The 25,043-nt window shown below is 37.9% G+C and overlaps 1 protein-coding gene across 2 annotated transcripts in view; it reads right to left on the reverse strand.

Moving 5' to 3' along the window:
• The window catches only part of Washc3 (WASH complex subunit 3), a 38,752-nt gene extending 21,417 nt beyond the window's left edge, over positions 1-17,335 (reverse strand). The window contains exons 1-5 of one of the 2 annotated variants that reach the window (XM_042693380.1): positions 17,181-17,335; positions 16,448-16,546; positions 9,173-9,238; positions 7,203-7,310; positions 2,248-2,355 (exon numbers count right to left, since the gene is read on the reverse strand). In XM_042693380.1, the coding sequence (XP_042549314.1) occupies positions 2,248-2,355; positions 7,203-7,310; positions 9,173-9,238; positions 16,448-16,546; positions 17,181-17,231 (432 nt within the window). In that variant the 5' untranslated portion in view covers positions 17,232-17,335. Of the gene's footprint in view, positions 1-2,247; positions 2,359-7,202; positions 7,311-9,172; positions 9,239-16,447; positions 16,547-17,180 lie in introns of both variants that reach the window. The other variant, XM_042693378.1, reaches the window with a different exon arrangement.
• Positions 17,336-25,043: the final 7,708 nt, after the last annotated feature.

The raw sequence follows: 25,043 nt of genomic DNA on the forward strand, positions 1-25,043 counted from the left end.
TAGGACACAACCTCCAACTTTAATGACTAAGCACCATATACGAACCACAATGCTTGAAAATTAAAAGCAGATAGACCAATGATTGATGAGCTAGCTCAGCACAGAAGGCTGTGTCCATGTGTCTTAAGAGGGAGCTACCACAAAAAAACAGCACATCCAGAACCCTGGAAATGCTTAGCACATTGGAATTACCTGTACTAAAGGTTTAATGAAACCAAGGAAATAAAAACAGGAAATTCTGACTACAAAAAGAAAATGTCTGAGGGAAGTAAGGTTGAACTTGGGGACAAAAGAAAATGACAGATTGTAGAGTTGAGTGTCAAATGTGGCTATTAGTTTTTGTGCTTGTGCCAAGAATTGAACTTAGTACCTTGAGCTCTCAGCTTTTTCTGGTAGAGGGCCCATTTGGCCCTCTACCACTTGAACCTGGCCTCTATCCTGGATTTTTGCTGGTTAACTAAAGATGGGAGTCTTATGAACTTTTCTGCATTTGCCAGCTTTGAACTGTAATCCTTGGAGTTCAGTCTCCTGAATAGCTAGGATTACAAGAGTGAGGCAATGGAGTTGGGCTAAGCGTTTTTTTTAAAGATACAGTCACATGAAAGACTTCATGGCATTCTTACAGATATAATCAAATAAATTTTCTTATTTCCCATTTTTTAGTGTTCAGGGCAGATGAAAATAAAAAGCTTATAAGCCATTGTGAGGTCTTGTTTGAAAGAGTCACATAGTTAACAGTCTGTCTTTCAATCTTAGAATTTCCTGAGTTCTATTTTTTTTTTTGGGGGGGGGGGGGAAGGTCTGGTCGTGGGGCCTGACCTCTGGGCCTAGGTGCTGTCCCTCAGCTCTTCAGCTCAAGGCTAGCAGGCTACCTACCACTTGAGCAATAGCACCACTTCCGGCTTTTTTTTTTTCTGCTTATGTGGTGCTGAGGAATCAAACCCAGGGCCTCAGGCATGCAAGGCAAAGCGCTCTACCACTGAGCAACCTTCTCAGCCCATGAGTTCTATTTTTTTTTTAATGTATTCACTATGCAAATTTAACCTGAATTTTTTGGGGGGGAGGGGCTGGTGTCCTGGGGCTTGAACTCAGGGCATAGGTTCTGTCCCTGAGCCTCTCTGTGTTCTCTAGGCTAGTGCTCTACCACTTGAGCCACATCACCACTTCTGGCTTTTTCTGAGTAGTTGATTGGAGATAAGAGTATCATGAACTTTCCTGCCTGGGCTGGCTTTGAACAGTGATCCTCAGATCTCAGCCTCCTGAGCAGCTTGTATTACAGGTGTGAGCCACTGGTGCCTGGCTATATCTTTATTTTTATTTGTGCATTTTGTATGTTTTCATTACAGAGTCTATGTTTTTGAAACCTATATCCCAGGTGTTGACTGCAAAGAAGAATTTGGAAAGCAATTTGTATACTGCGGAGTATTTCAAGTTTGCTTCACCTCTCCCCTCAGTTTTCAACATTGATTGCAGCTTCTAAATTGGCCACGTGACTCCTTCTTATTGTCAGGGAGAAAAATAGTGTTTAAACTATTTTTACAACAATACCATGGACAGCAAAACAAATCTGCTCTTTTGTTTTTAGTACTTCTGCTGCCTAATAATGAAGTATTTACAAAAGCATCAATATTTTGATTAACATGAGAATGATCTTTAGCTAGCTCTTTCAACAGCAAGAAGGGCTGTAGGGCTTTCTACAGCAGAAAAGAAATTAACTTCTACTACTACTGACTTCTGTGTATTTTTTAGTATGAGACCCATGTTATAGCGTCTTTGGAAAAACTGAATTCCGAAATCATATGATATTAAAAGCATTACCTTATATGATCAAGAGTTTTCATTTTCTATTAATAATAACCAAATTATTGATAAATGAGCATCAGACTAAATTATATTTTAAACATTATTTGTCCTGATATACTGGAATTAAGCTAGTCATATGATTTACCAAATTTAAATCATCCACTTTCCTTTCTTTCTGATACACTCAAGATTTTCAGTAATAACATGGCATAACGCAAAAAAGAAAAGTATGCAAATCTATAAAACTGTCATTTAGAAGTCTAATCAATTTTAACAAGACAGACGACCTTTTATCAAGGTGTTCACTAAAAGAGGAAAGAAGTAAAAGACTAGAAAGCTTTGTCACTCAGTTTAGCAGTTTTCTCAGATTGGAAAAAATAACAATGAAACCTCCAGGGTTAAGATGAGGCTGCTAGACAGAGAAGACAGACCAAATTGGCTTACCACTTGAACCATTTTGAGATATCTGGCATATCTTGGATCCTTGGCTACAGTTAAGATATTTTCTGATGATACTTCACTTTGCTGTGGTCCAGAGTCTTGTGTATTGTTCTGCTGTAGAGAGTATTTCATGTAAATCTTTAGATAATTCACAAAAAGGGTCCATCATGTTACTTAAAAGGGATGTTGCTTTTTTATAGTTAGAAGGCAATAAATATCAGAAAAAGCCATATCACTAAATTTAAATAACAAGAAGTTAATGATGGGATACTGCTTTCTAATATCTGCAAAGACTTAAAATATGACTTCAGTGGAAGCTATACTATAGCAACAATGTATTGTTTCTTAAAATGAATTTGTAGCACTACAATTTTTAATATTGCTTTATTTGTCCTAGGGTGCTGATACTAAACATGAATTATAGGTAGATATAGTATGTCAATAAAACTTTTAATAAAGCTAGTAAAATGTTATGTCAACTGCTGGGCTTTCATGGGAATGAATTGATTCTTAAGTATATTCCATTTCTCCTACTGATCTCATTTAATCTCTTTTTTCTAAGTGTGTAGCAATTTGTGTAGGGGAGCGGAACTCAGCTTCTCAGACAAAACCATTTGGTTTCCTACATTTTAGGTACTGATTAAGCTATTGGTTATAGTAACACTGTCCACAAAATAATGAGATTAAATACTAAATGCTACTTTAAATAACAAGTAGTGAGGAATGCCTTTGTGATATGTATATCCTCACTTAGAATGACCCTATGTTAGCTGAAGCACAGTAGAATCCTGTCCTCACTTTGAGGCAAAACTATCTGTACAGAGTACTTAATTTTTCTATTCAAGTAGAATAAGTTTACTTTTGGGAATTTCACGCTGTATCTCCATTGAAGTGTTAAAAGAAATTTATTTAACAAATAAAAACAGCTTTCTGTCCATGTCTATGCTAAAAGCATAGATAAATTAATATTTTTAAATCTTCATAGGATTTAGAATATGAATGTGTTATATTATTTACATAAAGGTTTTTTCCTCAGATAATTCATAGATGAACTAAATCTTTAAAAAAAACTTAGAAGCAATAACATAAAAGTCCTTTAGAAGTTTCCTTTTATACTACTTTTCAATGTTAAAAAATGAGAGAATATGGGATGTATTATTTTGTATAATACATGTATTATTTTGTAACATTTTACTATGAAAGTCTAAAACACTGCAATTAAGTTAAAAAAATGAAAACAAAATCCAAGTGTATTTTTTAAAACTGTATGGATGACAAACTCATACAAAAGCACTAAGGGCCAAATGAGAACTATATCCCCATCTAACAGTTATAATCTCACAGCTATTAATTGTTGCCTAATAACCAAGGCCTCAGAAGCCTTAATTATGTAACGTCTTAAACCTTTGCTACTTGAATAACCTATTAAATTCTCTATCTTATCTCTCAACTGTCCCTCATTTCATTCTAATTTATCTCAATCTATGTAATTGGATATTCTATTGTGAATGATAAGACCTAAGACATGAAACTAAAGTAAAAGAAAAATCAATATAGAATGGATTTTTGACTCATGTACACCATAAGTGGATGATAATGGATTTTTGAAAATGCATAATTATCCTTTATGTGATCATTGTGTTGACTGTAATATCAATGAAAATTATGTGTAAAGCATATTTAAACACATTTCAAAATATTTTACATAATATGTGTCAATTAATAACAATGAAGAATTGAGAAGTTGATTTAAATATTAACATGCTAAAATCATTTTATTAGGCTGACACAAAGCTACCATAATGTTTTAAATGTAGGGACCAACAGAACTTCAAAAATACTTTAAGTTAATTAATGTACAACTTAAAAACTGTCAGACATTTAGTAGGTGATTCTGAATTTGTCAAACAAGAAGTTCAGATATGATTACTGGCAATCAAGTGTTGGGACCTTAAATAGGCCAGGACCTATACAGCTGCATAAAAGTCCTAAAATACATATGATACATTGCATTCATAATACCAACTGGAAAAACCAATATTCAAAGTTAGGTTCATTGAAAAATGTATATTAACATATAACAACTGCATCTCCCAAAGACTAACCTCTGATCAGACTTAAAACATTTTCTTAATATTCTTTACAGATGCCTATTGTAGAAATCAGGCAGTCCAAGTTTTAGAGAGCCTTGTAAAATTAAATTCTTTCACAACATCTGAAACCCCTCTTCCATATTCAATTTATATTGCAATGCGCATCATAATGGAATTTACTGATTTCTAATATTTGTTAAGTGATCATCAAATTGATTCCCCAACACATACCATATCCAAATATATGGTTTCTCTCATGGCCTTGCACGAATATGCCCAATGGATTGAATACAGGCATAGGAGATAGTGCAGTGAGGTGGCACCAGACCTTGTTAGTTAAAATTCTAGTGCTTACATTATTATTTGACCTTCCCAGTAAGTTACTTAAACCTCTGTGTAATGTAGGATTGATAATATTGTAGTTTTCCTTCTGTCTCTGGGAGGGTGTTGGCTCCAGTACTCCATAGGATATTGAAATCTGCAAATGTTCAAGTGCCTTCTAAAAACTAGTGTAGTGTTTGAATTTAGCATACACACACCCTCCGGTGTACTTTCAATCATCTCTAAATTACTTATAATCCCTAATACAGTGGAACTGCTGTGTGAATAGTACTGTTTAGGGAATGACAAGAAAAGATACTGTATATTCTGTACAGAAGCAATTGTTTTTCTAAATACTTTCAATTTGCAATTGGTTGTATCTCACAGATACAGAGCCCATCAGTAAGGAGGGTTGACGATATTTAAATCAGAGCTGTTATGAGGATGAGTTAATTTAAGAAAAGCACTTAGAGGTGTGTATACCCTAGCACATAGTAAGCATACTTTATTGCTAACATCATTATCAACATCATTATTACCTAAAAAACATGCTGTGAAAAGTACTTCTTGGTAGAAATGAAGAATTCAATTATACAGGAGATCTATTTGACTAATATTGCTTTGGTAGGCCAACATAGAAGTAATCAATTTTATTTCAAATCTTATTACTTCATTGAAATATCTGGTCTCAAACATGAAGGAATTTATCAAAAATAAGAAGCAGTAAAAATTAAATTTATACAGAAACATGAAAGAATATCAAGACATAGAGCCAAATATAAAGGACCAAATAGTAGGATGAAGATTTAGTGAATCAACTGAAAAATACTTTTTGGACAAATGCTCTGCTAAGATCAGTAATGCTTACATAGTGAACTTACACTCACTATGGATTTTGTTAAAAAGATTGTGTTTCAGCAGTTACAGAGTAGGGCCTGAGATTCTTCATTTCTACCAAACAAAGTGAGGTCCAGACAGCTAGTCCATGAGACACACTCTGAGTAACAAGAGATTAAATGAAACCAGAGGATTACTGTTCATTATATTGTACATGATAAAACAATATAAACCCATTTATGTAAGAAAAACATTATGTAAGAAAATATAAAAACTTCTCAGAGATGCTCAAGGAATTATGCAAGAGCAAAAGGATATAATGCTTGGGATTCATTTGGGCAAGCAACAAAAAAAGTACTCTATCTCCCTTCCTGACAGACTTTATTGGATAGGGTTGCATTTTTATTCATAATGCTATAATTTCTGTCAAGTAGCATTTTGTTTTAATTGCGGGGGAGGGGGGGAGTGGAGCTCAAATTCTTGCTGGGTAGGCACTCTACCCTTTCAGCTATGCACCTTGCTCTTTTTCCTTAGTTATTTTCATATGTAATGTTGTACTTTTGTTCAGGGCTGGGCAGGACCATGATTCTCCTGCCTACAATGCCCGTGTAGCTAGGATGGTGTGAGCCACCATACACAGTTCATTTGTTGAGATGCTGACTTGTTCAGGCTGGCCTTAAACCACCATTTTCCAGATCTCATCCTGAGTAGCTGGGATTACTTGTCTGAGTCACTATCTCTGGTTCAAGTGGCTATTTTAATTCAGCACTACCTTCTCTTGTTATCTTTACTAAGAGTGATCAATTCTCAGCTTTTACTACTTCTAGAATATTCCCTTTGATGATTTTTCATTAGATCTGCTCGTCTTTGCAAATATAATCATCTCTTCACTAAAATTTCTTTGTTCTACTTTTACACTTCTTTTTTTTAAAATTCTGGAATCCTAAATTAAACAATGTTTTAAGAATAATCACATAAATACAGTCTATCTTTTTAATGCTTAAATTCTGCCTTTAAGTTTCTTTTTAGATAAGTTATTTGTATAAAGATTACTTAGGAATAAAAAAGATTTAGCAATTATGACAAAATCTTAATTTGTGAATCTAGGTAATGTGTATTGGAGTATTTATTCTATTACTCAATTTCTGTTTATGTTCACAAAATTTATAATAAGACATGTTAAAAAGTATATATCTTATAAGAAATTAGAACAAAATTTCATAATGTGCCAGGTGTCAGTGGCTCACACCTATATTCTTATCTATTCAGGAGGCTGAGATGTGAGAACTGAAGTTCAAAGCCAGCTTGGGCAGAAAAGTCTGCATGACTCTATCTCCAAATAAGCAGCAAAAAAGCTAAACTGGAGCTGCGTCTCTAGTGATAGAGACTATGTGTGGACAATAGTGAGAGTGTAAGGCCCTGAGGTTAAGCCCTGCTACCAGCAGAAAAATTTCATAGTGAACTCGAATATTAAAAGTTTTTCTTAGTCATGTTTAGACTGCTTTTTACACCCAAATAAACTATAATCAGTTTGAAAGCCCTTCAAAATAATTGAAACAATTTTTTCTCAAACTTCCTTTCATATCTTAAGATTGTATCATTTTACCATTTTTGTTTAGCTTCTTCCATCCAAGACCAAAGTATACATCTATTAGGTTCAACAGAGAATATCTACCTGTTCATGCTTCTTGGAACTGAACTACTTACCTGTGATTGCTCTGAGGCAGTTCCACAATGTAATTCATTTGTGACATTAGGGACGCTTACAGGAGATACTTCAAATGTGACGTCATCTAAGCCTGGGATAGAGGACAACTGAGAAATGAAAATTGGTATTACGATATGAAAATAATTCTAGGTGCACAAATATTTTTTGTATATATATTTTATTGTAAAGATACTGTACAGAGGGGTTAGTTACATGAGCAAGGGAATGAGTACAGTTCCTATGGAGCATTGTTACCTCTTCCTTTGTTTTTCCCCTACCATCCATTCCCTCCCCACCTCCCGGACTCCTCCCTCCCCCCATAGGTGCACAAATATTTTTTAAAATGTGCTTTTAACATTTGTGTTGTTTTAAGCCTAAACAAACTTCATAGTGAACTGAATCTGATCTTTAATTTCCATTTTATTTTTTATTTATTTATTTATTTTTTTTTTAATTTCCATTTTAAAAGTGAATGACATTCACAAAAAATACTTTGAACAGTTTCTTGGAAACTTAACTTGACCATTCTTTTTTCTTTAATTAGTATTTTTTCAATATAGACAATTCAGTGTAAGGACTGAGTTTGGGCTTTGGAGCAGACTACTTGAGCTCAAGGAGGAGCCAGCACTACTACACTACAACTCCCAAGCTGTGTTACCATTTTTCTCATCTGTAGTGGGAATAAGAAAATTGACCTTTCCAAGTTGTTCTGTAATATTTTTTATTAAAAAGGCTAGCAAACAAGCACTCTGTAGCGTGTTTTATATTTGGGATATGACAAAATTCTTCTATGTAGTTTAATACACAACACAGATCATTTTTCTGCAAACATTACCACTCAATATAACTAAAATATATTGTTTGTCATACACAATAAATGGGCATACTGTCAGCATTTCAACCTGGAATAGTTAAGAATTTTAGATTAGATATGCAAGATCTAGGCAAATCAATGATATATAACTTTCAGAATGTAGGCTGTCTGGGAATTAACTCTGTGGCCATGAAAGTAAGAAAGGTTAGCTGTCTTAACTTGTGCCCTTGAAATCTAACTCCATGATCACTCCCCAAACTTTAAAATAAGACATATAGTCACAATAATGAAAAAAACAATGGCAGGATTTAAACAGCAATGCTCATTGAGAACTTTTGACTAATGACAGCAAGTAGCATAGTAGCTAGCACCCAAATAGTGGCAAATGTGTATTGAACATGTTCCATGTGAGTTATTTTAAATTTCTAAAGTCCATAGAAGACGTAGCAAGTAGAAATATTATAAAAGTATTAATATCATTTTTCCTTTTCATAAATATTCAATCAATAGTTACTATTTGAGGAGAACAAAGGACAAAGGCACCAAAATATGATTCTCTTACTTTATGAAGAAAAAATTGCATATGCAGTGAAAAAAATTAAATCAAGTTAAAATCAAATATGTCACTGATATTAATCAAAATCTTTTGGCTTTCAAATTACAAAGAAAAAAAAAAAACCTTCTATTTTTCTCAGTTAATTCTTGGCAATGTGTAACATATTGGTACTCTTCCTTAGCATTTTATATATTTACAAATGGAAAAACCTCTGATAATATGTAAATTTTGCTCTAGAGATATTTGAAGTTTTATGTAATTATTAGCGTCATTACATGATAGCCATCATTTTGAATTTTCTGTCAAATGAATTAAACTATAATCCAGCTCAGTTTATTAACATGCTGTTCATATAATGCTTTTGACTAGTACAATGAAAGAAATCTTAATTCACATATATATTTGAGAAGACTCAGCGAATGGTTTAAGATGGATACTATTTCCTTGCAAAATAACAAAGATTTTTAAAAGTATATTATCCTACTTCATAGATGCAAGAGTTAAATTGAATTCCTTCCCAAATGTAATTAAAATTAAATATGAATAAAAAAGACCGTGTGAGCACAGAAAAATTTTTCTATATATTCAGAAATACAAACCTTTGCATCTAAAATATTGAGTGTTGTTTCAATTTGTTGGATCCGAAGAGAAAGGTCTGAAAGTTTCTAGAAAAGAAAAATTAGAGACATAGCCTAAACTGTTAAAACTGTTAAAAAGAACATGGAACAGATTCGCAAATAATGAAAACAATGGCTTAAGTATTTGTCACTTTCCAATATGTTCCTGTCTTATTTATATAGGTAGAAATGGGAATTCAGGCTTTCTATTATTCTTATAATTATATAAGGTAATATTCACTATCAAAAAGTTACACTTCAACTTTAAGAAATTAATTACTAGACTAAGAAACAATCCAAAAATAAACTCAACTCAGGCCAAAGTCTTTTGTTTACTGCTGTACTCTGAGCCAGGGGCCAGTAGTTCATGCCTATAATCCTAGCTCAAGAGGCTGAGATCTGAGGATCGCGGTTCAAAGCCAGCCTGGGCAGGAAAGTCTGTGAGACTCTTATCTCCAATAAACACTAGAAAACCAGAAGTGGCACTGTGGCTCAAGTGGTAGAGTGCTTGCCTTGAGCTGAAGAGTACAGGGACAGCACCCAAGCCCAGAGTTCAAGCCCCACGACTAACAAAAAAAACAAAACACATAACAAAATAAAATAAAAACCAGTACCTGAAACTTAACAGGAGCTTAATAGTTACTTGCTGATGAATTCGTTATGGAAAACAAGAGTGAAGATTACTCAAAGAGAACCAAGAATAACGTCTCTCCCTCCACCTCCATTTTTTGTAGGCACTAGGGTTTGAATTCAGGGCCTTTTGTTTGCTATGCAGGTGCTCTAACACATTGCATTTCTACAAGCTAGAAATAAAACATAGAATCTTAGGGTATTTTGTTTGTTTGACTGGTTTGCTTTGGTGTTGCTTTTTAAGACAAGACCTTGCCATGTAGCCAAGGCAATCTTTCTCAGCCTTCTGAATGCAGGATTTTACATGGATAATACTATGCCTGTATCTGGTTTTAATAGTTTGTAGGATTTATTCACATAGGCTTTTGTGTAAACATAAACACATGTTATAAAATGTGTCATGGATGAATCCCTCTTAATAATTTAGGGGTTAGAGCTAGGTGTTGGTGGCTCACATCTGTAATCCTAGCTATTCAGGAGGAGGCTGAGATCTGAGGATCAAAGCCAGACAGGGGAGGAAAGTCTGTGAGACTCATCTCTAGTATACCACTAGAAAACTGGAAGTGGCACTGTGGCTCAAGTAAGAGAGCTCTAGCCTTGAGCTGAAGAGCTGAGGGACTGTGCCCAGGCTCAGAGTTCAAGCCCCACAACTGACAAAACAAAAAACAAAACAAAGTAGGGGTTAGCTGTGTGTTAGTGGCTCCCACCTGTAATCCTCACTACTCAAGAGGCAGAGATCTGAGAATGGAGATTCAAAGCCAGCTTGGGCAGGAAAGTCTGTGAAACTCTTATCTCCAACTAAAAACCAAAAAAGCTGGAAGTGGAGCTGTGGCTCAGGTGGTAGAATACTAGCCATGAGCACAAAAGCTTAAGAACAACACACAAATAACACACACACACACACACACACACACACACACACACATAATTTAGGGAGTATTTGTAAAAATCAATTTTGGCAAATTTAATCAATCTTTTAATTCAGAGGGAAAAAATTGTAACATTTTAATTTGTAGAACGAATGACAATTTCCAGCTTTCAAAACATGAACGTACTAGCATGAGTAAAGTGAATATACAAAAGGAAAAAACAAAATCAAAACTTAAGTTTTATGTACTACATAAATATGTACTCAAGAAAAATTACATGCCAGGCACAGGTAGCTCACATATATAATTCTAGCTACTTAGGAAGTTGAGATCTGAGGATCACAGTTCAAAACCAGCTCAGGGAGGAAAGTCCATGAGACTCTTATCTCCAATGAACCAACAAAAAAGCCTGAAGTGGAGCTGTGGTTCAAGTGGTAGAGTTCTAGCCTTGATCACAAAAGCTCAGGAACAACACCCAGGCCCTGACTTCAACCCCGGGATTGGTGTGTGCATCATTGTAAACATTTAAATATTTATATATAGTATGCTACATAGGAAATACATCACTAAAATTCATACTAAAATTTTGAAATAGAAATTACTATGCTCATAATAAAGAAAAACAAGAGTCTTAGCCAAGTAAGTAACTTGACATTGACTACAGTCAGTATTTTATTAGAAACGACTTTCTTTTTTCTGCCGGTTCTGGGGCTTTAACTTAAGGTCTGGGAGCTATCCCTGAGCTGTTTTGCTCATCTAGTTCTCTATTGCTTGTGCCACAGCTCTACTTCCAGCCTTTTGGTGGTTACTTGGAAATAAGAGTCTCATGGAATGAGCAATTCCTAAGCTGGCTTCAAACTATGATTCTTAGATCTTAGCCTCCTGAGATGCTAGATTTACAGGCGTGAGCCACCAGTGCCTGGCTTTATCAGAAAACTACTTTTAAGAACATTTTATACTGCTAAAACTGTAATCCTGAGGTTTACACAGACAGAATTTGTTTTCTAGTTAATAAATGACTACTGTGTCCTAAGATGCTACTGTCTATGATATATCCACTGAAAATGGCTTTCTTCTGGTTGTGGTAAATTTTCTTAGATGCAGTTATCTGAAGTTACTTTTTAAAGTTGTATTAAAAACTGTTAGGATTAGATCATACAAATACCTTGCCTCTAAATGGGTCTCACCCAGGTGAGGCTGAGGTTTGATATCTTAGTAAATAGGGAATTGAGCATAAAAACATTTATTTGGAAAACCACTAGGTTATAAAAAAGACTGAAGATACCTGGGGGGAGAGGAGGAATGGGTTTTCAGAGCAATGTGGCTATCTTTTGCTTTTATAACTCTTTTGTAAAATCTTTTGTAACTCTAATCACCAAAGTAAATTGGTCTGTAAGATTTCATGAGTGATTCATCCATACAAGACAATGATCAAAACATTCATACATGTCAATTAATCATTTATCTGAACATTATTAGTAGTTTGAGTATAATTTTTTAATATATATTTTTTATTGTAAAGATACTGTACAGAGGGGTTACAGTTAGATGAGTAAAGTAATGAGTTCATTTCCTATCGAGCATTGTTACCCCTTCCTTTGTTTTTCCCCTACCATCCCTTCCTCCCCACCTCCTCTTGACTGTAATTTTTTGTAACTTAAAATAAGTATAGAAGCCTGGCACTGGTGGGGCACCTATAATCATAGTTACTTTGAGGAAGAGATTGGTAAGATTTCAGTTTGAGCCAAGTTGGAAAATAATTTTTTAACCTACCCAGCATCATTTGGTAGATTTTTTTTTTCAGTTGTGGGGCTTGAACTCTGGGCCTGGGCACTGTCCTTCAGCTCTTCAGCTCAAGCCTAATGCTCTACCACTTGAGCTATAGTGCCATTTCCAGTTTTCTGATATTTTATTGGAGATAAGAGTCTCAGGAACTTTTCTTCCCAGGCTGGCTTTGAACCATGATCCTCAGATCTTAGCCTCCTGAGTAGCTAAGATTACATGTGTGAGCCCCCAGCACCCGGCTGGTGGATTTTTTCCCCCCCAGAAAACATTGCATATTTTCTGAGAACATATTTAACATCTAAGAATCTCAAAAACCAGGTGTGGGAAAAGTTACACTTTATAGACAGTAACAACATAACGTTTTTGAGTATATAAGTATCCAGTTTACATGTCTACTTCTCTAAAAGAGAAACAGTACCTTAATAGATCTCTTAATATATCCCAACGTATTCTATCTATCTATCTATCTGTCTATCTGTCTGTCTGTCTGTCTGTCTGTCTGACTGTCCGTCCATCTGTCCGTCTGTCTGTCTGTCTGACGGCTAGAAAGAGAAAGGGTTTTCTTAAGCTCATATGACAGGCACCTAGATGTTGTAAAGGAGGTAGCAAAATTTAGTTTGTACACAAAACATCATTTGTGTGAAAGTGAAGCCCAAAGGTGGGCTTAGAAATAGAACAGGGAAGATAACTACTCCAAATGTTCTTCAATACTATGAGAATTCTCTGCCTGTACTTAAAGCTTTTAGAAAAAGACAAAAGCTGGTGGCTGGTGGCTCATGCCTATAATCCTCGCTACTCAAGAGGCTGAGATCTGAGGATCACGGTTCAAAGCCAGTCTGGGCAGGAAAGTCTGTGAGACTCTTATCTCCAATTAACTACCAGATAACTGGAAGTGGCACTGTGGCTCAAGTGGTAGAGTTCTTACCTTGAGCTGAAGAGCTCAGGGACAGCACCCAGGCCCAGAGTTCAAACCCATGACTGAACTATACACACAAAAGACAAAAAAAAATAAGGCTACAAAAAAAATGATTTAAAATCTTGTATTCTAAGTGTGTTATAAATCCATGAGGGAAAAAATCTCTTGTTTTACAGATATCTTTGGCAGGAAAACTCCCTGTAAGATTAAGTGCCTGCTCAGGTTTTCCTGCAATCACATAGACTTTGTGTTGCCCCCTTTGCCCTTTTAAATTGGATCACCAATAGATTTTGCTGACTAGGATAATAATAGAAATGTTTACTGGGGAATTGTCCAGAAAGATATGACCCTAAGTAACTTGTAAGTTGGGTCTGATTCAACTCTTCTCCTTTTTCTGTCCTCCAATCTCACCAGGCATAAAAGAATTACAAAGTAGCCTACTACGCAGAAAGTTTTTAAAAAGTTGAGCTTTTTCACAGTTGTTCATTTTTCTTACTAACTCTAAAAGGCAGTATCACTTATGACGAAAGGTTCATACTTAATTGTGTTTTGAGATTAGTTGTGACTGAAAGTGTTAACAATTTGGGCTTCATTCAAGTCCTGTCATGTCTGGAGAGAAGGATGGGAGCTTCATTTTCTTTAGTTTTTTTTTTCCTGTTCAAAAAAACAACAGCTGGGGTTCACTTCTTTTATTTTTCTGAAGGAAACAGTCATTCTTGTTTAAGGCTTTAAGTAAACAAGGACTACAGGCTTAGTAAATGCTACTAACAAATTAAGAATTATTTCAAAAAGTCACACTATTGTTTTTTCTTTTTCTTTTCTGTTTTTTTTTTGTTTGTTTGTTTGTTTTTGTCAGTCATGGGGCTTTAACTCTGAGCTTTTCAGCTCAAGGCGAGCACTCTACCACTAGAGCCACAGCACCACTTCTGGTTTTCTGGTGGTTAGAGAAAAGAGTCTCAAGGTGTTTCTGTCTGGGCTGGCTTTGAACCTTGATCCTCAGATCTCAGCCTCCTGAGTAGCGAGGATTACAGGCATGAGCCACTTGGGGAAACTTTGATTTGGATAAAAATATTCTTGCACTCTATCACATCCAAAAGGACCTTACATTAAACACAATATAGTAAACAACATGAATTCAAAACACAAATACTATATTCTCTCACTTGAAAGCAAACAAGCTTCTTATTCAAATGCAAAAGGTGCAGCACAGAGAGAGGTGAGCTGGATATTTAACTTTTCCAGTTCAACCAGACTTAGAATCCCAATTATATGAGTACCAGTACCACTACTGTATCAGGAAGAAACTCTAGCTGCTCAAACATGTTGACTACGTTGAATGAATAAATGAATGAATGAATGATTTTAACACTTTACATCTTAGTGTGTGTATCTGCAAAGGAGGGATGACGATCTCTCTCAAAGGACTATGCTGTGATGATTCCATATGTGTAAAACATTAGCTTTACCTGTACAAAACTGAGTAAACAGTAATAAATATTAGTTACTGTCATCTCACTCAGTAGGAGTCATTAAAACTGACCAATATAAGCTACAGGTAATGATTTGCAGTTACCTCTGGATTACCATACTTAAAGGAGAAAAGGGCTATGCTAACAGTTGCATAGCACTTTCCAGGTCAACCATTCACATATGAAAATACTTTCACAAGAGGTAAGGAAACCAGCTGAGAGATCATAGCAAGTGGGTGGAACACAGATTTGAGAAAAGGTGCATTGAAGCAGGAAGGGCAGCTTCATATATCTGTCTTCACCCTCCTCCAATCCCAGGCTGCACAGCATGGATTAAAAATGCCTTTTTAATTCAAAAAAGAGGGAGACATGAGCACTAGACTTTGCCTTGGGCCACAAAGCTAAGTCCACTGGAATAAAACCCAGCACTGTGCAAGCCTATGGCCCCAGACAACACACCTGTACTCAAAGATGACACCTCCTGGTCAACTCCATTGCTTCATCAGATCCACAGCCTCAAACTCCAGATCTGCCTCACTTTGGGCCTTACTCTGGTGGCTCTGGGTCAACCTAAGGCTCAAGACAGTCTAAAGAGCAGGCCAGTCCCTCAGGATCTCCAAGCCCAGATTAGAATCAGGCTGGCCCTAAGAAGTCTTAAGAGCAAGCCTGTCACCAGAATATAAGGCTGACTGCCATGATTTTCCCATGATCAGTCTATAGTCCTAGGCCAGCTTCCACGTACAACTGGATACAAATAATAAGGCTGTCCTAGATTTTAGAGCAGTCCAAAGCCAGGTCCAAACTTGGAGCCTACCTTCACACCAGGTCTGTAGCCTTTAAACACCAGGTTGATACTCATAAATATGAGTTCCGGGCTGGGAAGGTGGCTCAGTGGTAGAGCGCTTGTCTTGCATGCTCGAGGCCCTGGGTTCGATTCCTCAGCACCACATAAGCAAAAAAAGAAAAAAGCTGGAAGTGGCGCTGTGGCTCAAGTGGTAGAGCACTAGCCTTGAGCTGAAGAGCTGAGGGACAGCGCCCAGGCCCAGAGTTCAGGCCCCACAACCAGACCCAAAAATAAATAAATAAATAAATATGAGTTCCATGTCTTCTCTGTTCTGGACTGACCTTTACAGATTCACTCTCTAGACCTCTACTGTGACTCCAGGCTCCAATAATAAAAGTTGACACTCAAGGCATGTTTCCAGGCTACCCCTCCCCATCTTTTGGAATAAACAACTGTAAAAGTAATTTGAATATAAATCGAAACAATGTATACTTAAAAATGTCAATCTTTGGGGTAGGAAAATAAAATTTCAAAATTACAAAAAAGAAGAGCTTCCAACAGTGAAATTTTAGGTTTCCTTTTAATTCTTTAGTTATAATAAAAATGCCCAAACTATCTCAAAGAAGCCTCTAGATTAGTAATCTAGTAGAGGTGACCTTCGGATCTGATGGGGCACTAAGGAGGGTTAACACAAATAAGATGTCATGATACATGAATACATAAAGACCATAACACTTGCTCAACTCATTTGTCAGTTCAACGGGAAGTGATTTCTTGGCTAAAGACCAGGATCAGAGGACCTACCTCCTCACAAACTGTAGAAAAGCGGTTGAGGAACTGTACAGTGTGCACCACGAATTGGTTTAGAAATGCCACCGTTCTTTTCTGTTGAATAGCTGGCACCTGTGTTTTGTTTAAAACAACAACAACAACAACAAAAAGAAAAACATGATTCGTGCTGGAGAAATGCACACGGTATAATCGTCTAGGTACCTGGGAATCCCAAGGGGACATTCTGATGTGTGATAGGAAGTTTTTGGAGGATGGAAACAGTCATTTAGCTTGTTTTCCTACACAGTGTGTGTGGGTGGAGGAGGAGGCGGCTGGAAAGTGGCTGCAGAAACTTGCAGAAGGTTCCCTAGACTTACAAGGACGATTGTTAACAGGTGAAAACCACACACACACACACACACACACACACACACACACACACACACACACACACACACACACACACACACACACACACACACACACACACACACACACGTGATGCAGGTCCCAATGGGCCAGTCTCTACCCACCAACCACTGGTGGAAAGCCACGTGACCTGGGAAGCACAGGCTAGGGCACCATCTCATCTCAGTCAGCTCTGGAGACACTCCCCCCCTTTTTGAGGTACACTGTGGGGGCTGACTTCCTGGGGGTCACCGTCAGGGGCACCAAGGGCCTGGAGCGGCGACGTCCCTCCCCCAGATTCCACCCAGAATGCCGGAAGTTCGACTCCGCTGTTTTGTTTTTCTGTTTTTTTACAAACCTTGGTCAGGTCTATGCCTGACCCCATGAGCGGAAGCCCGTCTTCATCCATCCCGTCAGCGGTTGGGGGACCCAAGGGTCACCCACAATCCCCTCAAAGAAAACCTGCCAACTCGGTTTCTGAACAGCAGAGCTTCCTCAGGTCCCCACCCCCGAGGCCCTTCCGGCCGGAAGCAAACGTCTCCTCTGGCCAATCACAAGTGTGTTCCTGGAGAGCCCGCCCCCTCCTCATCACTCGGCATTCTGGGATTGGTAGTTCTTGATCCAGATTGTGAAGTAGGCTTCTGCGGGAACTGCTGAAGACGCTGGAGAAGTATGCTGACTTGGTTGTCCTTTTGTTTGTATGTTTGTTGCCAGTATTGGGGCTTGAACTCAGGGCCTGGGCGCTCTGCCTTAGCGTTTTCCATTCAAAGCTAATGGTCTATCACTTGAGCTCCACTTTTGGCTTTTTGTTGGTAAACTAGAGATAAGACTCTCAAGGATCCATCTCCCTTCGCTGACTTCAAACCTCAATCCTCAGGTCTCAGTCTCCTGAGTAGCTGGGATTCCCGATGTGAGCCACTGGTGTCCGGCTGCTTGTAAAACTTTAAGTAGGGAAAGGATAGCTAAGAAATTCAGGAGCTGCATCCACTTGACGTTTTCCTCCTTGGTATTCTGTGTTTAAATAGCTTTGTTATTCATTGAGCATCATTTAAAAAAAAAAAAAACTACTAAGTGTCAGATTCTCTGCTGGGCATTGTCAGAATACAAAAATTAATGAGAGACAGCGAACCTGTTGCACTGGAGAAGCTTATTCCCTGCAGAAGGAGTTCAGATGTTTCAAAAATTCAAATATCCTGTCAAGCTATGGTTGAGACCTAAAGAAAAGGAAGTGATTGTCACTTTGGAAAAGGTAGAAAATTCACCTGGAAAGAGAGATCTTTGCAGGGCTGAGAAGGTAGCTTAGCATTCATGAAGCCCTGCATTCCATTCCTCAGTACCATATAAACAGAAAAAGCCAGAAGCACCAAAAGTGCTGTGGCTCAAGTGGTAGAATGCTAGCCTTCAGCAAAAAAAAAAGCTTAGGGACAGTGCCCAGGCCCTGAGTTCAGTCCCTCCCCAGGACTAGCAGAGAGAGGGAGGGGAAGGTGAAGAGGGAAAGGAAGGGGAGGGGGAGAGAAAGAGAGGGAGGGAGGGGGGGAGGGGGAAACAAGAGGGAGAAGAGGAGGAAAAGAGAGAGGGAGAGCCAGGAGGTCTTTACATCTGGAGTGTGAAGGTTTGGTTCAGCTCTTGACTGTGTAGCTTATCATCTATATGACCCCCGACAAGTCATCTAACCAAAAGTGTGAATTCATCCTGGGCAAGATGTTCAATACTAAAAATATGAAGAGGTTGGTCTCTGCCTTCAACACATTTATAGTGTAGGAAAGACACAGAAATTTGGTGTACAATATCCAGACAGGAATACAAACAAGCTGTGTGTACAAGTAGGCACACACAAACACTTGTGTATATATTGGCAGGTGCTTCCAGATGCAATGTGCTATGGTGCTGCCAATAAAGTCATGTTTCTAAGTCCTCCAAGAAAACCAGAGAAGTTAAACTTTACTAGCTACTGTACATTAGAGAGAATTAAGCAGACAATTTGGGATGGACATTTGCTCAAGCAAAGGTCCAGAGACATAAAAGAGTATGGTATGTGGGGGGAAAGAAAACTGTTTGGGGATGTAAAAGCAAAGAAGCCCAGAAATGGAGAATAAGGCAGAAGAAATTGACAGAAAAAGCTTATTAAAGTCATTTTATGATGGGACTATAACTCATGTTCCTGTAAATGTGATCTAAGGACTAGTTGTATCAGTTATTTAGTAGTTCTCTTAAAAATGCTCATTTCAGATTAACCTCAGATAAACCAGATCTGTTGAGTGAACCTATAAATCTTCATTTTTAAGGACCCTACTACTCATTATTATTTTGAACCAAAAAGATTGAAAATTTATTTCCATGGTCTTGGGAGCCATTAAAAAATTCTGAGCAAGAGAGTAACATAAGCCAGAATATTTTTGAAAAGACTATCCAGTGTCTGGTGAGTAAAATTTGGGTAGGATACAAATGTTAAAGGTGGGATTTGTACATGGGGAAAATGAAGACTTTCAGTGTCAACTGGCTATATATTCTTGGATATTTTATTATTTATCTTTTAACAAGCATCCATTGATCATCTTTTATTTTCTCAGTATAGGCATCCTCATTTCCTCTCAAACTTGTATCTTTCTGCCTCTGCCTGGCCTCCATAATACTGGGATTATAAGAATGCACCACCACAGCAAGAATGGCAAATGAGCATTGGCTTCACTTTAAAGTCACCAGCTGCATCAGGCTGTAAGAGGAGAACCAGCCTGTCTTTTAAACTCTGGAGTCAGGCACTGACTTCTCTCTAGCTCTGGAAATCCTTGGGTGGCATCTTCATTATGAGGCTGCATCATTTCCACTGAAAGTCTGTTGTCTAGTGTGGCTACCTGGCTACCTTCATCACTTAACTATGGCTACATCTTCTGGATAACTTGCTCTAGCTACATCAGCATTTGTTGCTACATTGTACTTTTATGTTATAGAACAAATTCTTTCCTCAAAACATCTACTATCAGCTAACTTCTACAACCTTGAAACTTTTATTCTGCAGCCTCTTCATCATCTTTCACAGACAAGGAGAATGAGGACCTTGGTCTGGCTTTGGTTAAAGGGAATTCTGTAGTTTGTGACTTTCTAAGGCAATCACTCAGTACTAGTAATGAGGGTAGTTTGTTTTCATATCATTACTAGAACTTTTTGTTTCCTTTGAGAACTTTTCCTTCCCATTCACAGCTTGGCCAAGAGTTTGATACAAAAGGCTTAGATTTTGGCTTGTCTTGGTTTTTGACGTAGCTTCCTTACCTGTTCTAATCATTTCTAGCTCTTAATTTAAAAAGACAGAAATATGCAATTCCTTCTTTTATTGAGCACTGAGAGAGCCCATGGTAGGGCCAAGAATTGGTCTAATTTTAACATTGGTTTCAGGGAAAAGTAAGGCCCGTGGAGTTGGAGAGAGAAAGAGAAAGAGGGAGAGAATCACTTGATGGAGCAGTCATAACACAGATAATATTGGTGGATTGCTTACTATCTTATGTGGGCATGACTCTTGGCACCCCAGAAAATTGCTATGGTAATGTCAAAGACAGCTGGTATCAGATCTTCATAACACATTATAGCAATGAGAAAGTTTAGAGTCACCAAAGTGGGCCATAGGTATCCAAAGTGAAGTCTGTGCTGTGGGAAAGCAGTGTTAATAAACTTGTTCCATGCAGGGTTGCCACAAACCTTCAACATTTTGTTTTTTTTAAAGAGCAATATTTACAAAGTTCAATAACACAAAACACAAGAAAATGATGCCTGACTGAACTGTACTTCTGCCACAACTATAAATAACATAAACATTGTGATAGTTCTAGGCAACTGTACTTATGTTTTTGTTTTCTCCCCTTGATAAAGCCCATATGAACTTGATCTCTTCCATTAATCTTCAAAATCCTCACAGCAAGGATAATTCTTTAACTGTGACTCAATTTGTACCAATGACTCTGTTTTTTTTTTTCAATGAAATTTCAATAGTTTTATTGTCTTCTGCCCCCTCCCTTTTATTTTGCACATCCTGGATCTTGAACTCAGGGTCTAGGAGCTGTTCCTGAGCTTGAGACTTTTTGTGCTCAAGGCTAGTGCTCTACCACTTGAGCCACAGCACCACTTCCAGCTTTTCCTGAGTGGTTTTATTAGAGTTGAGAGTATCATGGACTTTTCTGCCCGGGCTGACTTCAAACCATGGTCTTCAAATCTCAGCCTCTATCTAGGAATACAGGTATGAACTACCAGCACCTGATTTCAGTAGTAATTTTAATATGCACTTTAAAGAGCTTTCTATGATCTATGCATGGTCCAGACATACTCTCTCTTCTACCTTCTATCCATCCATCCATCCATCCACAAGAAATACAAGAGGAAAAAAGAGGGTGATGGGAAGGAGAGAAAAGAAGGTAGGTGGATATTGTAGAACATGTTAAAAACAAATAATAAAATGGATTCAACAGAAACAGACACATAAATGAACCAGATATTTGAATTATTAAAGACTGCAAGATAACTTATCATTTCTCTTGACATGTCTTACAGTTTTAAATTTTATTTTGGACATTGTGAAGAAAGAACAGGAAGTTAAAAGAAGAGGTAAGCATTTGGGTTCAATTACAGGTTGAGGTGAACTAGTGAAAGACTGAGTTTGTATTCAGTGAACACAACTCCTATCCTCCAAAGACTGAACTCTTTGATCTTGTCCATGTCTGAGGTAGACCATGATGGATTGAATTTTCACATCATTTTGGTTTACCTTTGGATTTCACTTTAGGAAGGCCTGGGAACCCAATCACTATGAGAATATGCAAGACTTGATTAATTCTCTATGTAACAAAAACCATTTTCTCACTGTTGATTTTTTTAAGCAAAAGGGGGAAAATATAGGCCTAGGTGATTTATTTTTTATTATGATCTTTCTAGACATCAATTAACAGCTTCTACTGTTGTCCTGTACTCTTCTGCAATCTGCTACAATGCTACAGGCTTGCTTCTACCTACTAATATACAGACTATGCCCTTCTCCCTGGGTTCAGAAATGCCACAGCTCCCAATCCACTTGTATACTTCCAGAATGTTTTTGTAGAATTCACTTTATGAAGCACTTATGTTGCTTCTCACAGAAAAGTCTATTTTATCTGGTTGATTCATCTTATTACTAAAGATTTGAAAGGCTTTCTTATGTATTCCTATATTCTAACCAGTAGCAGAAGTCTTACCTTGCCATTCTTAGAACTTTCCTTGATCTGTCAAGAATAGGAGGAGGCATATGTATCCTGCCATGCTATGTTTAACCTCACTTATTAGCACATATACTTTGTTTGCTTGAATGTCTGTCCCCTAGCTATTGACTTAGGGAAGACAGTGACTTGATGACTATGAATGTCTGATCTATGGTAAACCCTCAGAGTTAGTTGAATGATATTGGGGCCTTGTGATCTTTATGCTCTTTTCATACCCTCTTTTATGTTCCATGAACCCTTGGGTTTAGACTGGATTCACAACTCTGGGTGAGCAAAGCAGACTTCCTCTCCAGAGCTAAGACAGGCTCACAGCTACAAAGTGGGGGAAAACCCCACCAAACAATTAATCCCTGGTTATATATACAACTAACAAAATACTAACTTCTCAAATTGTGTGTGTGTGTGTGTGTGTGTGTGTGTGTGTGTGTGTGTCAGTCACTCATGAGGCTTTAACTCTGGGCCTGGATGAGTCCTGGAGCTCTTTAGCTCAAGGCAAGTGCCAAAGTGCCACTTCCAATTTTCTGGTGGTTTATTGGAGATGAGTCTCATGGACTTTCCCAGGCTGGCTTTGAACCATGATTCTCAGATCTCAGCCTCCTGAGTAGCTAGGATTACAGGCGTGAGCCACCGGTGCCAGGCTGACAAAAAAATTTTAAATCATTAAAAAAAAATAAAGAGAATGCTAGAATATGTAATTTCAAGTTCACAGGGAGCAGAGTGGCAAATTCTCTGTCTCCTGGGATCCTTGAGGGTTACTGTTCATCAATCATCCAAAGCTCCTGACAGAAATGCTTTTCCCATTGTAATAACTGAATTTCCAGAACTATTAAAAAAATCTATAGCTAGGAGTTTTCTGGCCAACTGCCTGAAATCCTCTGAAATATGTACTGTTTCAGGATTTCTCTCCTTGGTAAAAGTAAATTGTATTACCAGATTTCATTTAGTCTAGTGAATTTTGGAGGCAAACTGAGTGGATTGTAATGAATAGTGATTTGCAAGGGTGGAGCCTACACAGGCCACCTACATGTATCACATAATACAAACATCTGAACGATTTTTCAGTGTCTTCGTTTTCATAGCAGATTTGGTAGGAAAGTGCCATTAATTTTTATCATGGATAAATTCTTAGGTGGAGGAAAGGATGAAAAATGTCCTTCCCTTCTTTTGTTTCTTCCTACTCTGCTTCAGGATAGAACGGATGCAGAGGCTGACTACTGGTTTATAACAGCAAGGAACAAATTTCTGTTGCCTCCTCGCTTTTTTCCTCATAACAAGTCTGCTGAGACTTGGTTAAGTGAAGGCACTCTAGCTTAATTCAGTGTGTGAAGAATCCTGTTTCAATAAGCTACTTCCTCCCTTTTTCAGTTTTCTATCTTTCCTAACTTCACTCAGAACATTGGTCTGAGGGCTTATCTCCTGCAGGTGGGCAGTCCCAATTCCTTTCTAGAAAGCTGACTACCTGAAGGGAAGAGAGCTAAAGATATTTGGTCAGGGAGCCCTCCCCCCTCCCCCCGCCAAGAAAAAAAACAAGAAGAAGACAGACTTTTTATTGCCTTGCTTTCTTTGAGGGGATTGGAGGAAAGGCTTGTACATTGTACAGGCTTTCACTTCTGGAGATGTCTTAAAAGGTGACACAGAATTTAACACCATTGAAAGAATAGATGTTCATGCCATGTAGAGACTAAGATTTTGGGCCAGCAGATAGAACAGGAATGGAGGATACCTAGGCCAGAATCTTTATTGGAATTTTGACAGGAAAAGCAAGGTAGGTCAGGGCATGATTAAACACTGTAAAATAGACAAGTCTGCATAATTCTGATGGGCTTTGGTATATAGGAGCTGTGCCTAGTTGTCTAGTTTCTGATTTAGTGTAGATGAAATTCTGGCTTGATGTATGATGAGTAAGGCTGAGGGACATAGGACATAGGATTAAGACTAGTTGTTTCACATTCTAAAAACATGATACCAAGTTGGGCGCAGGTGGCTCAGGCCTGTAATCCTAGCTACTCTGGAGGCTGAGATCTGAGGATCAAGGTTTGAAGCTAGCCCTGGCAGGAAAGTGTGAAACTATTTTGTTTGTTTGGTTTCAGGCAGAAGAGAGTTTATTGAGAGAGCCAAAACACGGGCTACACTCTAGGATAGTTGTAGCCCAAGAGACTCTCCCAGAAAAAGCAGGAAATGGAGGTGTGGCTCAAGTGGTAGAATGTACTAGCCTTCAGCAAAAGCAGCTTAGGGACAGCACCCAGGCCCAGAGTTCAAGCTCCAGGACTGACAAGAAAACCAAACCAAACCAAACCACATGTTACCAAGTTAGTAGATTACTAAAATGTGATTGACTCTGTGAAGATTAGATGCTCAATAGAAAAATACAGACTCTAAGAAAACATAGAATCTTAACCTCCCAGTGTGGAAACTTTCAGGTAATCTCATTGGTTTCAGGAAGATGCCTCAGTAGGTCTAGAGTCCCATGGATCTGCCTTCTCAAGAAGTGACCAGAGGGGAAGGAGTAGCTGCCTAGCTGTGATGGGCAGTGGTAGGGCATTTGTGAGAGAGTATAATATTCCTCATCTAGCCTTTCATTTACACCTCCAATACTTGTGCACAGTGGAAACACTGCCCTGCCATTGAGAGGAGCTGGTGCCACGAGCTCCTTAGCAAACGATTTGCTCTGGAAAGAATACATTTCCTCCCATGAACAACATGAGGCTGGCCGCCTTGCTTTGTAGTCCTCAGATCCCTCCTTGCCTGCAGCACTCATGATACTTAATGCATGCTACCACTTTCCTTTTGTGAGCATAGAGTATTGCTAATGGGTCATTTTTTGAGGTCAAAGGTCAGTTTTTATTTTTGGCAGTACTGGCGTTGGAACTGAAGGCCTTATACTTGCTAGGCAGGTGTTCTACCATTTAAACCAACTCCCACTGGCCTTTTTGTTTTTTGGCTTTATTTATTTATTTATTTTGTTGGTCATGGGGCTTGAACTC

This window comes from Dipodomys spectabilis, unplaced genomic scaffold, assembly GCF_019054845.1.
Source record: "Dipodomys spectabilis isolate Male_0828 unplaced genomic scaffold, ASM1905484v1 ptg000163l, whole genome shotgun sequence".
NCBI lineage: Eukaryota > Metazoa > Chordata > Mammalia > Rodentia > Heteromyidae > Dipodomys > Dipodomys spectabilis.